This window comes from Protopterus annectens, chromosome 1.part2 (assembly GCF_019279795.1).
Source record: "Protopterus annectens isolate FY-2018-M chromosome 1.part2, PAN1.0, whole genome shotgun sequence".
Classification (NCBI taxonomy): Eukaryota; Metazoa; Chordata; order Ceratodontiformes; family Protopteridae; genus Protopterus; species Protopterus annectens.
The window spans coordinates 629,668,587-629,686,152 of NC_056727.1; the positions used below are offsets into that span (position 1 = coordinate 629,668,587).

The window sequence follows — 17,566 nt, forward strand, 5'->3', positions numbered from 1 at the left end:
GGAGGAGACAGAATTAGTAACAATGACCTGGGAACATTTCTGCAAGAACTTATAGTAGTATTATATATATTATTTACTAGATAGTATAAATATGGGGAGATTCCTCAAGATTGGCGTCATGCACTTATTAAACCTGTCTAAGGGAAAGGGGAGTAGGCCAAACTTAGAGTTATACAGACCCTGAAGCCTGCTTTTATTTTGTGGAAAGTAACAGAGAAGGTAATATTCGATAAGTTGTCAGAATTGGAAAGGTTCAGCCTTGAAACCATATATATCAGCATGCATATGCTGAAAATAGATCTATTACCACCTGTAACATGATGCTTTATAACAATATAATAACAGCTATAAATGAAACAAATTGTGCTGTGATATAATTTATATAGATTTATCTTCAGCATTTGACAGGGTCATACACAAAATAATGATCAATAAAATAGAACAACTAGGTACTGATTTGCTCTTAATAAAATGGATAGCTGCATGGCTTACAAATAGGGCATGCGAAGTATCATACAACCATTGGACAAGTGAAATTCTTGGTTACAATCAGGGTGTCCCACAGGGCTCTGTCCTAGGCCCTTACTTGTTCAGCCTTTATCTTTCAGACCTGTATTTTTCAACTGAGGTGTTTTATGCAGAATATCTGAAATTGGGTAGAGTGATTATATGCGTTACAGGTAAGACATGTCTGCAAAAAAACTTAACTAAATTGATCATTCACTCACAGGAGAATAATATGCTGATAAATACAACAAAAACAAAATGTTTGAGATTTGGGAGACATAAATTGAAAGGCAAATAATTAATGCAGCACACAGTGATTGAAACTGTAGATTCATTTAAAGACCTGGGTATATGGGTAGAGCCAGCTTTGAGTTTTTTCTAATCATATCAACGAATTGGTTAATGATGTATATAGAACTGTAGGTTGTATAAAAAGATTTATAGTCTAATAAATCAGGAATGATGAAGTTGTTATCTGTTAATTACATTAGACTCAAACTTGAGTATGGAATAACAATATGGAAACCTTATAAGAAAAAAAAAGTATTTGTAAACTGGAAAGAGTACAGCTAAAATATACCAAGGACATCCATGGATGTGAACATGTAAGTTATTATGAAAGACTAAAGTATCTGAGTTTATGCAGTGTCTCTCACAAATAATTAAGAAGAGATCTTATCCAGGTATATAGGGAATTTAGAGACAACTACTTCTGGGAATGTTTGGGGATATCAAAAATTAGTAGAGAATCATCAGACAACCTATGTAGATGATATTGTAGTAATGAGAACTACACTAATTGGTTCTCTGAGACAGCAGCTGATGCATGGAACACATAACCAAATTACATTAAAGCAAGCACTAGTTTAGATATTTTTAATGACAGCCTGGACACTTATTATGGGAGCAACTGTTTTGGTATATTGGCAGGCTAGAAGGGCATTAATGCCCATGCTTGAAATATTTGTATGCAAATATGTCTTTCATTTACAGTACCATTTTAGTTCTAAATTTTGCAGCAACATTGAATTTGCTACTTTTTTCTGTCTACTTAGATTTTGGTTAGCGGTTCAGGAACTAAAGAAAAGGCCAATCCGTGAAGTACCTGCACTTGTCCAGGAAATCTGGCAAGAGTTTTTAGCACCAGGAGCCCCGAGTGCCATTAATCTAGACTCTAAAAGTTATGACAAAACAACACAGAATGTGAAGGACCCTGGACGATACACATTTGAAGATGCTCAGGTAAAAATTCCAGTACTCGATGTGATAGATCATGTATTATTCAGTGTTTATTGTTAGTATACAACTGGATATTCCTGTGACTGCATACCATGCATTTCTGATGGTATAGAACTGTGATAGATACACAGCACAAAAACACACATTCATTCACATTCATGCATGCATACACATACACACATAAACATGCACAAAAACAGAAATACTGTATATACACATACATGTAACCAGACACACACAGAGAAACACACACACACACACACACACACACACACACACACACACACACGTGCGCGCATGCAAGCATGCAGTCACAACCAGTTTTACAAACGAGATATTTTGTTTCCTTAGATGCTGAGTCTTATTCTTTGAAGAGGCAAATACATTTGTTTTCATTTTTATTGTATTTATACATTTGATTAGCAAGTATCTCATGTGTGTGTGCGCGCACATGTGTGTATATGTGATGTGTGTGTGTGTGTGTGTGTGTGTGTGTGTGTGTGTGTGTGTGTGTGTGTGTGTGTGTGTATGTATATATATATATATATATATATATATATATATATATATATATATATATATATATATATATATAGGTCTACTTTGAATGATCAAAATTACAAAACTTTGAATCTCATATGGCCGGGACCATATGATTGAAGTTTTGTAACTTCGAACATTCAAAGAAAACAAAAAACAAAAACAAATGAAAACACATTCATGCAGGGGGGCAAGCCCCCCTGCACCCCCACTCTCACCACTATTAATATATACCAACTCTGCGATCACACTACAGCAAGGAAAAGGGAATATTCTTGTTCCACGCTGTAAGGAGATCTCAGTTTAAGTGTTCGGAGTTTTAAAACTTCGATCATATGGTTTCAGCCATATGAAATTCGAAGTTCTTAAACTTTGATCACTTAAATGGAACATATATATATAAACAAGACTGACAGAAAATAAAAATGAAAAAGGCATAACACTGACATACAGAAACATCAGTGCATGTTACATAAATTCCTGCACATCAAAAATAAAAAAAATGTAAAGAATTCAAAAACTATACTGAACACAAAAGGAAAACAAACACTTTTTCATTTGCAATCAGTCAGATTATACAAGAGCAGTACCTCCAGACATACGTTATCACAATAACAGTACTGTTATGGAAAATATTTTGTGTTTTGCTTTACCCCCCATTCCTTCCTTACTTGTGTGGTAATGCTGCTCTTAACCCTAACCCCTTCCTTGTACATTACCTTATTAAAAACTCTTTCCCTAACAGAACCACTGCAAAGGATACTTACACACACATTTCAGATGAATCATGCACCATCATTCATACACAATGCTAACTCTGTTCCCTTGTTTTGTGCTTATTCTAACTGTTGCCCAGTTTTATTAAAAACTCTTTCCCTAACAGAACCACTGCAAAGGATACTTACACACACATTTCAGATGAATCATGCACCATCATTCATACACAATGCTAACTCTGTTCCCTTGTTTTGTGCTTATTCTAACTGTTGCCCAGAAACACTCACGTACACACTCAAATACTGTCACAAACAGAAGCATTCATATGTGCTAGTAAATATGTCCATTTCCTTGGCCCTTATTCTAATTCTAACCTGCAAACACTCACACACACACACACCATATCTTCACACTACTTAGCTTAGTCCAAACCTCTAGTTCCCTCTTATCCTCATCTACACACTTATTGATATAAAAAATGAATTTCCGCAGTACGGTTTTCGCACATATGTCTCATACCCATACATTTATAATGGTGAACTCACTGATATAGAAATGGTCAGCAAAACATGGTCAAATGGGCAAAACATTAACCTGAAAGAAAACACTAAAAAAGCATTTTTTGCAGTTTGACAAGCCCCACGCACCATAATACTCCCTGCTACTTATATAGGTTCATAGGTTCATAGGGAGGTACTAGGCTATTGGCCCAAGGGCCTAAGTAAGCCTAGCCAACAAGATTCCCTGGCTTAAGCCACCCAAGAAAGTTGTTTTCCTGTGCCCCTGTTGAGCAGAGCCATAGAAGTGATCTCCGGGTGTATTTCCTATTTCCCTTCCACTCATCAAGATTTTTCTTGAAGAGTGCTAATGAGGAACTTTGCTTGACATAGATGGGTAGCTTGTTCCAGAGTATGGGAAGTCTCTGGGACAGGAATCTATCCCTCCAGCATGTCATGTTTATTGTGGTGACAAAGTTTAGGTCCCTAGAGCATGTAGCTCAGAGGGATTGGGATTTCATTACGTGTAGCATGTCCAACATCTCTGGGTTTGACATAGCTTTATATGTTAGGCAGAGGTCACCTCGAAGTACGCAATATGCTACAGAGTAAAGCTGGAGTTTCTTGAGACGGTCAATGTAAGGCATCTGTTTGAGGCCAGCAATCCTCTTTGTGAGGTACTTCTGTGGCCTTTCCAGCTGCTGCAGATGTTTTCTGAGGTACATTCCAAAAGGGACATTGTACTCTATAATGGGTCTAATGAGTGTCGAGTAGAGGGGAACAATGACCTCTTTTTTCCTAGATAAGAGCCATTTTGTGATGAGGTGTGCCACATAGAAGGGATTCCTGATTACTGTGGTGATGTGATTATCAAAAGAGAGACTACTGTCCACCTGGGTCCCAAGGTCTCTTATCACACATTCGGTGTTAAGTATACTGCCGCCTATGTGGTAGTTCATGGGTACAGAGTTTTTACCAAAGGGGATGACAATGCACTTTTTGGCATTGAGCTTGAGGCCATGGCACTGACACCAGGCATCTGTCTCAGTGAGGCCCTTCTGTAGGATGTCCACATCATTTGGGGAGTCAACTATGGCTCCTAGTTTGCAGTTATCTGTGAACTTCGTTAGCCAAAGGCCTTCTGTGTTAACCTGTACTTCAGAGAAGTTGATACCAAACAGGAGAGTTCTCAGGACTGAACCCTGTGGTACTCCACTTGTCACTGATTTGAAGTCAGATTTGGAGTCTGCAACTTTTACAGTGTGGGTTCTGTCAGTGAGCCAGTTGGCAACCCATCTTGTGATGTAGGGATTTATACCTAGTTTAGTGAGTTTAGCTATAATCCCAAAATGGGGGATGATGTCAAAAGCCTTGGCGAGGTCAAAATAGGCTGTGTGAACCACCTTATCCTCATCTACAGCTTTGGTGACTACCTCAAAGAAGTCGATCAGGTTCAGGAGGCATGATCTGCCTTTCACAAACCCGAACTGGGTGGGGTCCAGAGTTTGGAAATTACCAATGTCTTTGTTTATGAGTTCCAAGATGATATGTTTCATGGCTTTACAGACCAGGCTCATCAGGCTAATAGGGCAATAGTTCCCGGGATCAGTGGTGGCTCTCCCTTTGTGGAGTGGGATAACTGTTGTTGTGTGCCATTCAGTGTTCACAAAGCCTGATGTGAGGCTGTGATTGAACATGGTGCTTAGGTGGGGAGCCAGTTTGTTCTGAAGTTCATGTAAAATGCAGCCTGGGATGTTGTCCGGTCCCATGGATTCTGTGTTTCTGGCTTTAGAGAGTGCAGCTTTTACCTGCGTAGTTGTGATTACAGGGAATCTGCATTCTTCCCTTATAGATATGGGCCCTTTAGGGGGGTGAGAGGGGGTAAAGTTAGCACTGAACCTATCTGCCAGGATGTTGGCAATATCAGTTATTTCTGTAATTTTTGTGCCGTTGTGCTGTAACTCAGAGCAGATCTGAGTGTTACCATTGAGATTCTTGACATAGCTATAGAATGCTTTGTGATTGTCCCTAGAATCAGTGGTGATTTTGTTTTCATAGCTAGCTTTGGAGGATCTTATAAGGGATCTCAGCTTCTTACTGAGGCTGACCAGGGAGCTCCTCCACTCATGGGGTTTTACTCTCTTTTAAAACAGTTTCTTCCTTCTGTTGTAGAGTTTGTTTATGGCAGGGGACCACCAGATTGGCTTCCTTTTTTTGGAGGATAGCGTCTTGGTTCTGTTTGGGATAGCATGATCCATGCACTCATGTAAGTGCTTAAAGAGACATTTGTGTAGGATTCAGCAGTCGTAACTGTATTGTCAATCTGCATGGGTGTCATGAAGTCCACCACTTCTGTCTTTGGCTTTGGAGAACTTTTTTACCATGGTTTCCTTAATGGGGGTGGGGGTGGGATGTGGATATCTAGGGTGATTAGCTTATGGGCAGAGATGACCAATGAGGAGTTGACTTCAGGTGTGGAACACCTGTCACTCATGTTGGTAATGACTAGGTCTACAATATTGTTGCCCCTGGTGGGGGTGTGGATAAGTTGATCCAGGACATTGGAATTTATGAATTCCAGGAAGCGTTAAGCAAAGGAGTTGGTACATGAGTAGTTTTCCCAGTTAATGGTGGGGTAGTTGAAATCACCCATTATTAGGATGTTTGGTTGAACCCTAATATTTTCCAGTATATCAAGAAAAGAGGAGTGGGAATCCTGGGGCATGATGGGGGATCTGTAGCAAGCTACAATTTGGATTGCAGTTTTGCACAGAGTTAGTTACACTTGGATAACCTCAGATGCATTATGCTGAGCAACTAGCCTGGAGGTGTGGATATCCTTAATTAATTTGGACACATCTCTGTGTTTGGTGTTCCGGTCCAGGTTAGGTGGCCGAAAAGTGTGGTATGAGTTATAGCCTGGTAATGCAGGGGTGCTCTCTGGAGCCTTGAACCAGGCCTCAGTCACTGCACAGATATCGATGTTCTCCATTTTAAGGAATGCCTCAAGGAAGTGCATTTTGAGATTTAGACTTCTAGCATTGAGTAGCATTACCCTCAGTTTTTGCTTGCCTCTTCCTGTTATGGTGGTGAATCTGTCATTTAAACCTTGCCTAAAAAAGGCACTATAGGGGCGGCAAGAGCCTTAGCCAGTATCCAGAATCCCAGGGGTGAGAGGTGCAGGCCATCTCTGGCAAAACATTGTGGTCTGTCGAACATATCATCCCAGGCAGACAGATACTGGATCCCCTTAGAATGACACCAGAAGCTTAGCCAATTGTTGAAGTCAATCATTTTGTCCTTGTACTGTGATATCATTCTGGGCAATGGCAGGATGCTAATCAGGGCTATGGTCATACCTGCCTGGGCTACAAGATTGGAGATCTCTCTCATGTCTCTTTTCATGTATTTCAGGGAGGTTCATCTCAGGTCATTCACACCAACATGGGCAATGACAGAGTCATATTTGTACTTGTTGTGGAGTGACCTGAGTGCGTAGGTTATGTGGCGGATCCTGGCACCCGACAGGCAGCTGACAGTAATCTTCTCCTTGTTTAATCTGGTGAGTGGGACATCAGTGTGCTTGACTACAGAGTCACCTATAGCAAGTGTGTTGGGTACGTTGTTTTGCCTTATGGGCTGTGGTTGAGTGGCACACTGAGTCTATGGGCTATGTGTCATTTGGGGTGTGTTGGGGGGTAGAGGTCGCTTGTGTTTCTGCTTTGGAGGTCTCTGTTGCTTAAGCAGATTATTATTGAGAGTCCCCACAAATGTTTTTGTGTTTCTATGTGTGGATTTTGGTGATGTAGGTTTAGTGGGACTATGTGATGAGTGTGGTGTGATGCAAGTGTTTACCTTCTCCTCTTGACTGTCAAGTTCAGTCTTGGTTGGAGAGAGCTTTACCTCCAGTTTGGCTAGATAAGTGCATATCTCACAGATTGTAGTTTTGGGTGGTAGGAAGAGAGGCAATTGCTACATTACCCCAAGATGCCCAAATTCATCAGATAGACAGGAGAGAACACTGGGAGCTGACCCTTGGACATGCCTGAATAAAAAACTATTTTCCTCTAGACAAGTGAGGAAAGTGAGTACAAGAGCTGTTTTTCTCTAAGCAAGTGAGGAAAGTAAGTACAAAAACTGTTTTCCTCTAGGTAATGAGGAATGTTGAGTGTTGTAGTCATTTGTAGCTTATTTATTGCTTACAACAAGTTCTGAACAAGTGCTGAGCACGAATAAGCAAATTCAAGTGCTAAAACTAAGAATCTGTATCTGAACTAGACTAGTTACAGGAACGAAACAAGTGCAAATGCAGGCTTTTATATCAGAAAGTTGAAAGAGAAGGAAAAATTGCCCAAACGGCCAATAACTACAATTTCTGGGCCAGAAACCACTCCTTATGTGGTAGATAGGTTACCTAGTGCTTACCACTCCCACTCATAAGCTAGCAGGCTTCCCTCCAACACAGAAAGGCTTGGGGGCCTCAGGAGCTTACAAACAGTCCTGGATACAGCAAATCTGTATCTGGACTAGACTAGTTACAGGAAAGGGGGGGGGACAAGTGAAAATGTGGGCTTTTAAATCAGGAAGTTGAGACAGATGGAAAAACTGCCCAAATGGCCAAAAACTACAATTTCTGGGCCAGTAACTACTCCTTATGTGGTAGATACATTGCCTAATGCTTACCACTCCCACTGATAAGCTAGCAGGCTTCCCTCCAACACAGATAGGCTTGGAGGACTCAGAAGCTTACAAACAGTCCTGGATATAGCAAATCTGTATCTGGACTAAACTAGTTACAGGAAGGGCAGGAAACAAGCGTAATTTTCTTTTGTTACAGTTAAGCAGAACACGGGGAAATTCTGGAAAAGTTTTTTTTTTGTAAAGGAAAGGGAGAGAGTAGAAGCAGAAGATAATTCAAGGTTAGGAAACTGAGTGGGTTGGCCTTCTCAAATGTTGTCTCTGTATTAGGTAGAATGAGCTAATGACACTAGACTGGGAGGAGTGTCCCAGATCAAATTCACAGTAGGAGCAGGCAACTGCAAAGCCACCAAGTATAACAGAAAGACACCAACAGGGAGGGAGGGTGGAGAAATACTAAAGCTGCTAGTCTACACTCTTTTAGACAGTAAACACTACAGAAATATTTATCACAGCAGAAGAACAGCAGTGAGCCACAAAATGAAAGTTTTAAACAGATAAAGGAGCAAGGAGACTCTACAGAATGCTTTTAACTGCAAACAAATCCGTTATATGATACACTCTTGGCAGGAAATCAGAACAAACAAATGGATGCTTAACAAGTAGAGAAAATATCAGCCCCCGTAATGCAGACAATTTTAGTTTAACCATGCAGATTAGTTAATAGCAATAAAATAGAGTAAAAAGCATGCAGCAGGCAATAAAAAGTGTTATATATAAATTGCTAGAAGCAATAACTAGTAAATATAAGCAAAGATAACAGGATACTTATTGTTATATATCTCAGATCAGAGTTGTAGTCAATGCCCCTCCTCCACTTGGCTCAGTGTGTATAAGGCAGAAATCCTCTCAAAGTCAGGGCTTAAATACCAGAAGATACAACCTTAAACAACTTTTTTAAAAATAGCTCAAAAGAACCAATGAGTGCTTACTCCAAGCCCTAGACCACCCAACCTCCATCAGCCAGCAGCCAATCAACACAATCCTGCCACGAAGGTAAAGAAAGGCTTCTGCTAATTTGAGATAGCCTGATCATGTGCTCAGAACAACCACTGCAAAAGCAAACAGGCCCAGAGGCAGCAAATCTGAACTGAGACAATATTAAAGCAGACAATAAAAAGTGCTATATATAAATTGCTAGAAGCAATAACTAGTAAAAATAAGCAAAAAAGGACACTTATTGTTATATATCTTAGATCAGAGTTGTAGTAAATGTTCCTCCTCCACTTGGCTCAATGTGTACAGGCAGAAATCCTTGCAAATTTATATATACCCACTCTGAGATAATAAAACAGTGGGGAAAAAAGGAAAAAGTCCTAAATACCAGTGTCTGTTGAATGGCACTAAGTCCCATCATGCAATGGTTTTCATTCAGTAAATTCTGAATCACCCAAGCATGTAAGGGACAAATGTCAACTTGCCAACACTAATACTCACATCCAAAGTTTACTGTGTCACTGCCACCAGTAGTCAAAAACTTGCAAAACAAAATCACACCTTATCATTCCCCTTAAAATTATTAAACTAATCAAAATCATCCCCCACATTATACAGACAGAAAAAATATGATCATGACCTTGACATTTAGAGTTTAGTTTTCACCTCATCACTTACAAGCCTTTGTCATAAAGGCCATGATCTCCCTCTCGTGATGGCACGGCTTCTGTCTTTCTTCTCATTTCTTTGCCCTTTCATATGCCATGACTAAGTCATGTTACTGCTTCCTTCCCCCCTCTGCTGTTTGCTCTAGCTTTTTCAGTTTAGTTTGCATTCAGGGTCATCTGGCAGTAGAGTGAATTGCTTTGCTACATGCTCTACACCTGCAACTGTTACCCACCTGTCTCTGTTTTCATTTGACTATGTTTCAGTTGCATACAAGGCTGTTATGTCCTTTCTGGACATGTTAGCATATGAAATTCCCTTAATCTTTGCACTTAACATTGACACTGACATTTTGCCTCACTCCATACAGCATAATTTGCTGTTTCCTAACTATTCTGACAAAAATAAAATAATTTATGTGCAAGATATACTGATGTATATTACCTTGTCACTGCAGCAGTAGATGTACTTTTTGATGACCAAAACTGTTTAACAGGCTATACAAATCCAGTTTACAAGATCCAACCACTGCATACTAATTAAAATTTGATAGCTTGATGCTACAAATTTAAACTCTTTCATCACTGCTATCTGCAATACAGAACTAGCAATATAGTGTTTCAATCCCATCTCTGGTACTAGTTATTATGCAAAGGCCAACTAGCCTTAAGGGCTTAAGGATGCAAAGTAACTGTATACTGCTGCCTTGGGTAATAGTCAAGCCTCTGCCACACCCAGATGAGCTTTACACTGCACAACTACAGTTCAGATGAATGTTCACTAAATACCTCTCAACCTGGAAACATCAAAAATCTGGACAAGGCTCACGAAAAATAGGTACAAATCTGTACACTGGTTAACATAAACTTTTCATACATAATTATGCAACCCCACCTACCCCAATGGAATTGTGGGATACCAGCTTTCAAATGCAAACTGAAGAACAGACAACCAAAATATGGCACCAGAGTCCCCCTCCAGCCATTTTAATGTTCCACTACCTGTGTATTCTGCCCCATTTACCATGAACACTAATGTGCATACTGCTTTACTTCTACAAAGATTATTTGCATTTTATACTTACATTTTATAGCACAATGCACAAATGCTAATAGACATCTGCTAAACAAAGCAAATAGACTTAGCATTAAAACTTCTCTGTCCCTGAAACTCACATTCATTGAAACAGTATTGAAACCCGCACCACATCCAAAGCAAATGCATCTGGCCAGTGGTGGATAAAGATTACCTTTGGGCTGTTTTCAAATCATAGGCCCCTTGCACACAAAACAAGAAACATACATGTGTTCCTTGAAACACCTTCCTGACTTTATTAAATTATATTCTTTGTATAATACAGCACACTTGTTATACTTAGAGCGCATTTTAAATTTATTGTTCGAACATTTTTCCAGTAGGCAATGAAACAAAATGTATGAACCAATAATGACAAAACTGCCAAATTCCGAACATTTCCATCATAAAAGTCTACTACCACACACACACAAATGCACACACATTTATATATGTATATATATATATATATATATATATATATATATATATATATATATATATATATATATATATATATATATATATATATACACACACACACAATGACAGTAGTGTAAGCCATGGGCATCTTGCTCAGCTTCTTCAACTTATTTTCAATTTCATTTTTTTTGCTTAACTTACTCTGATTTGTGTTATCAGACCAACTTAATGGCTGTAAATGCACAACAAAATAAACTATGTGAACTTCATGTTTTAAGACTTCCAATTTTTAGTCCAAGACCAAGTACTGAGTACTGACAGACCCTCTCCTACATTCATCCTGAAGCATCAAAACTATCATTGTAATCCAGGTACTGTTAACTGGCCACTCTTGCTTCTCCACTGTCTGCAGTGGAAAAATATGTGTTTTATCTTGTATGTTGGAAAATGTACTGTACTTTTAAAAAATATTTTCTTATAATGCAGCATAGAACATAATAATTCTGATTTTCTGTTCCTGAATTTGGGTTAATGATATTTTTTGCTCTTTCCACTGAGGCACAAATGCCCTTGTGCATAACATTTTTTCACTTCTGTTGTATCTGCAGCTACACCCTTGACTTGTTATACACACACACCCTTTAAAAGTACAGCACAGTATAGTAATGCATCTACATATTGTGGGAGTAGAACCCATAACCTTCTGCATAAAAAGCAAGTATGTAACCTATTTTTCTATTAACAATGCAAGCAGACTCAGCATAAGCAACACTAAACTTCTCTTCCCCGAAGCTCTCAGCTCCTTGTAAAATCCAATTGACATTCTACTGTATCTCTCAACTTTGCAACACAAGAAATCTGGAAAAAGCCAAAATGTATTGGGGGGGGGGGCAAAAGCCCAAAAGCCAGGGACACATTTTCAACATTGCGTGTATAATTTTATAAAGTTGCTAGAATAAAATGTTGTGTTCCCACCATGCATTTCAGTGCCAACTCTTGAACCCAGGACCCTGTGCACTACTGTCAGAACAACATACCACTATGCCAAATCAGCAGTTTCCTGAAAGATAGGAAGACCGAAACTTAAATGGCTATCATTTAGTGAATTCAGTTCTCACTTCTCACCATAGCTCTAAACCTCTTAGCACAAAAAACTAGACAAAGCCAATAATGGGGGAATACAGAATTCACTTCTCACTTCTCACCATAGCTCTTAACCTCTTAGCACAAAAAAAACAGACAAAGCCAATAATGGGGGAATACAACCCCCAAAACAGGGGTAAATTTCAAATACTGATCTTATAAACTTAGGAAATTGCTAGAATAAAAGATTTTGTGTTACCATTTATTTTCGGAAGACTATGAAGTCTGTAATTCAAATGGCTGTCATTATTTAGTAAATTCAATCCTTCACTGATTTGCCACAAATATCCAGAAAAACACAGATTTTATGAGGAACAGAACAAAAATATGAGGCATAAATGTGGAAGTGGTGGTGGGTAGGGATTTTAGGCTATTGTTACCTGTACCCAAGGTACAGGGCTTGAGCCTGAGTATCTCTAGCCATCAGGTATATTTACCTGGGGAATTTCACACACACACACACACACACACACACACACACACACACACACACACACACACACACACACACACACGCGCGCGCACACACACACACACACACACACACACACACACACACACACACACACACGCACGCACACACACACACACACACATACACACCTCGGTAAAAACCAAGTAATTCAGTACAGTTGGGAGGTATGGTTCACTGGCACACAAAGATTTCACCAACCTCAGACTGAGCCTAGTACCTTCCAGTGCAATGTTATACACAGAAATGAAAACTTGAACAAAATTATTATACACAGAAATGAAAACTTGAACAAAATTATTCTGAGTGCATGCACATGTACACACAGACACACACACAGTGCTTTTCATAATGGGGTAAATGGCAGCTCTCCTGCAGTAACACTTACATCCTAAGAATATTGTACTGCTGCAATCACTCATTCACAACTAGAAAAAGAAAAACATACTTTATTCTTTCCCTTAAAAAATAAACATATCTTTAAATATTTGGCAGTAATTATCTCTGATTAGTTACCATTTAAAGAGTGGATGCCACTTAGTTGAAAGTGTTCTGGAAAATGTTTAAACTCTTAAGCTAAACCTTAAACCTTTTGTCATACACATTTAAATGTGAGAAATAATATCCTGCTTTGAAATAAACAAGATTAACATTTCCCTTACAAAGCATGTGCAGACAACACAAAACTTGCACAAGGAACTGAAAATAAACATTTAAATGTACTAATAATGTTCAGAAAACACTCTCAACTCAGTAGTTAGTTTAACTAAAAGGATAGACTATACCCTTGCTATCTGGCTTTTGGAATCAGAATGAATTCCCTGGAATATTCACTGGCATTTGATCAAAACTGTAGCCCTGCCCCAAATGTATGACTTGATTAGTAGATCTAATAGTAGCTCTCTTGGTTAACCATTTGTCTCAACTTATGTATGTTTCAAACAGGATTTCCTGTAATATTTGTCTTAAATCAAGTCTTAGAAAATGCTTTCTTGTTTCCAGAGTCACACATTCAAGGTAGAAAGGAAAGATTTGGCAGGCCTGAGTGTAAATGCAAAAAAAAAAAAAAAAAAAAAAAAGTTTGACATAGCTTAGCATTTCCAAAAGTGCACACATATATGAAGTAAGGATTGGTTTTCTTTGTAAACTTTGACACATTTCCACACTGGCAAATGCAGTTGTATACCATTTTACATTTTCTTTCCCATGTTACATTTTATTGAAAAGGTAGATGCAATACCTTTTACTTTTTTACCTTAAACAATTAATACAGCTTAGTTCACTTTCCATACAGTTCCTTCAAAAGAACAGCAACATTTTTAAGTTTATTAGTTTTTCTCAAAGCACCTACCTATACACGTGAAAGTATGTATGTGCATGTGCACACAAAAGCCTATGTATCATTTAACTTTCTGAAGTCCAACATTCTTTGTGCATATCAGCTAATTAACTTATCTGCTAATTAACGTTGAGTACATTACAAAAAGGAAGTTGTTGTGATCATATGCACATTATAGTCTCAAAAACTTAGTAATCACTTGCTCCATGGGTCCTCATAATGTGCCAGGCTGCCTTCTTCTCAGCACCCGACACTGTCTGGTAGACTCACTACTAATCAAAACAATGCTGCACAGTCCGGGACCAGCCCAAAGGAATCAAGAGACAGCAAATTCAAACCCAAAGATTTTTATTAATCTATACATAAAAAAAAACTGTTTAATGATTTTGCCCTTTCAACCATACAGAACTTCATTAGAACTGGTAACTAACAAACTAACAATTCTAATATGACCTTGTGTCATAAAAAAAATCTGGGTTTAAAGCTCCAACACCTAATTAAAACAGTACTGATAGTACATCATATGGCACCCTCCATTTAAAATGAATTGGATAAATCAACCTAATTTGTCATATTCCAAATGAAAATTTTGAGCACCTTTAAAATCTTTTTCATCAGCTTTTTCAAAATCTGTTTCATGTTTATGAATGATAATATTAAAAATAATGATAATTTTTTAAACTTATATGTGGATTAATAAAATCCTTGTGTTTGAACTTGCTGTCTTTCAGTTCTTTCGAGCCAATCCAGGATTGTGCTGTATTGTTTTGAATACAAGTTTGGGCCTGCACTTTTGTCTTTCGGACTAGTCCAGGATTGTGCTGTATTGTTTTGGATACAAGTTCGGGCCTGCACTTTTGTCTTTCGGGCTAGTCCAGGATTGTGCTGTATTGTTTTGGATACAAGTTTGGGCCTGCACTTTTGTCTTTCGGACTAGTCCAGGATTGTGCTGTATTATTTTGGGTACAAGTTTGGGCCTGCACTTTTGTCTTTCGGGCTAGTCCAGGATTGTGCTGTATTGTTTTGGATACAAATTTGGGCCTACACTTTTGCCATTATTGCTTTTGTTAGACTCACTACTAAGCCTGTTCAGTATTAGTCTCTCCATTTAATTCATGCCAGAGGAATGCAGAACTATGGTAGTCATTCCACTCCACAAGGAGGGATTCAGTACTGATCCCGGAAACTATAGACCTGTAAGCAGCACCAGCCGTATCTGCAAAATGATGGAATGCATCATTACGGAACTTACTAACAAGGACATACACAGTCCACAAGCCCTAGCCCCAAGCCAGTTTTGGTTTGTTAAAGGTAGGTCCTGTCTCCTGAGCCTGGTCAGTGTCTTTGATGATGTCACTTATGCATTACAAGCTAACTCTCTTTGAAAAGAGTAATCATCAGCGGGGTCCCCCGTGGATTGGTCCTACAACCACTTCTTTTGACTATTTACTTCTCTGATGTTAAGGTTGACATCAAGGGCCTGTGGCTGACCAAGTCTGCAAACAAATGCAAACTTGGGGCTGTCACTAACTTCCCATCTGACTTTCAATTTTTTCAGGAGGGACTAATACACACCAATAAGTGGTGCCTGAACCATGGCCTAAAACTAAGTGCTAAGAAATACAGCATTCTATCTTTAGGCAAAATTGGACACCGACACCCTTGCGTTAAACTTAATAAAGGTGATGCACCTTTGAATACTGACTCAGTCATCAGAGACTTGGGCACTTTTGTTAGCAATGAACTATCCTTTGATTACTATCCATCCACTATTGTTAGGAAATCCTTTTACCTTGTCAGACTAATCACCACTGATATTTCTTCCAGATCTAAGGAAGTTATCTGTCTATACTCCTCCTTCATCAGGCCCATAACAGAGTGTAACAGCTACTTTGGTGTGTTCCTTTCTAAACATATGACCCAGATGGACAGACCACAGTGCTTTCTCACTAAGATAGTAAACAGAATTACTTCCTTGAGTTAACCAGACTACCTTAAATTGCTTTCTTCTCTTCTCTGTTTTCTACAGACTCTTGAGGGGGTGGCCTCTGCCTACAAAGCCTCAAATGATCAAGTACTATGTGATCTCTTGCACATCTGTAAAGCTAATAACACCATCAACATCTGCTCAAGAGATCTTAACTTCCTACAAGAAATAAATAGGACCCATTGTCAATATAGGAGTGTACTTCAAAGAATATCTCTTTTATGGAAGACACTTTGTTTGCATACAATACAAAGTAGCTTCCAGAGTCTTTTTAAGTATAATCTGAATGAATGGATGGGCAATCATAAATACTCTCAGGGTCTGGTCTCTTGAGCCTTCATGGAAAGGGGTTGAAGTCAATGGGTACCTACAGTTTCGGGTATTATGACTGAGTTACTAATGGCCTCCTGGATCAACAGCCTACTATTGACCTATGAACCAATAAGACTTTTTGACATCACTGATAAAGAATATGTTGCTTTCTTTAGTAGCTGTAGTGATCTTAAGCTCATACTCTGCTTTACATTTTACACTAGTATGCTTAATGTCCTTCCTATATGTTTCATTGTGGTCCTAAAATAAGGGAATGGGTAGCTCTTACAACTTTTCATTGTTTTCATTTTTTATACAATTTATTAATATGGGAGTTCCACCAGAGAGGTTTATTCCTGAATTTACAATTATATTTCAGGTGGATGAGTATTGACTTTTCTATGCAGTTATTTAGGTGCTGAAAAAAGTCAGAGGTGAATGTGGCACCTCTCTAAGCTAACCCATTTGTAAGGGATTTTTAGAAATTTTGCATATGGCTTCTACAAGCTGAAGTATGTTTGCTCTGGTGAAGTCTCACTGGGAGGTGATGGTGCAGTACCACTAGGCCTGAAAGAAAAAGATGATCGACTTGGTGTCAGAATAACTATAGGTGAGATTCATGGTGGGGGCGGGGGCTTACAGGTGGAGTCTATGTTGGTAAGGACCAGATCGAGGATACTGGAGCTTCTAGTGAATAGTTATACAATTTGTCCCAATGGATTGGTATTTGCAAAGTCTAAGAAATTCTCTGCATATTGAGTTTAGAGGTATTAATGTAGCAATTAATGTTTGGGTATTTAAGTCCCCCACAGGAAAGGATTTGGTTTGATATTTAACTCCTCAATGGTGTTAAGGTAATTTCCATGATCTTTGGGGGACATTCATGGGGATCTTTATCTAGGAATTAAATAATAGCTGAATTTGTTACTAGTGATTTGGATCTCCATGATCCCAAGTTGGGGTGGTGGATAATATGACACAAGGTGATGGTGTTTCTGACAAATACACTTCCCTGC

General features: G+C 38.8%; 1 protein-coding gene across 3 annotated transcripts in view; it reads left to right on the forward strand.

Annotated features, from left to right (window-relative positions):
• The window catches only part of RGS7 (regulator of G protein signaling 7), a 2,400,584-nt gene that overhangs the window by 2,283,125 nt on the left and 99,893 nt on the right, over window positions 1-17,566 (forward strand). For all 3 annotated transcript variants that reach the window (XM_044058067.1, XM_044058054.1, XM_044058060.1), the window contains exon 13: window positions 1,563-1,749. In XM_044058067.1, the coding sequence (XP_043914002.1) occupies window positions 1,563-1,749 (187 nt within the window). The remainder of the gene's footprint in view (window positions 1-1,562; window positions 1,750-17,566) is intronic.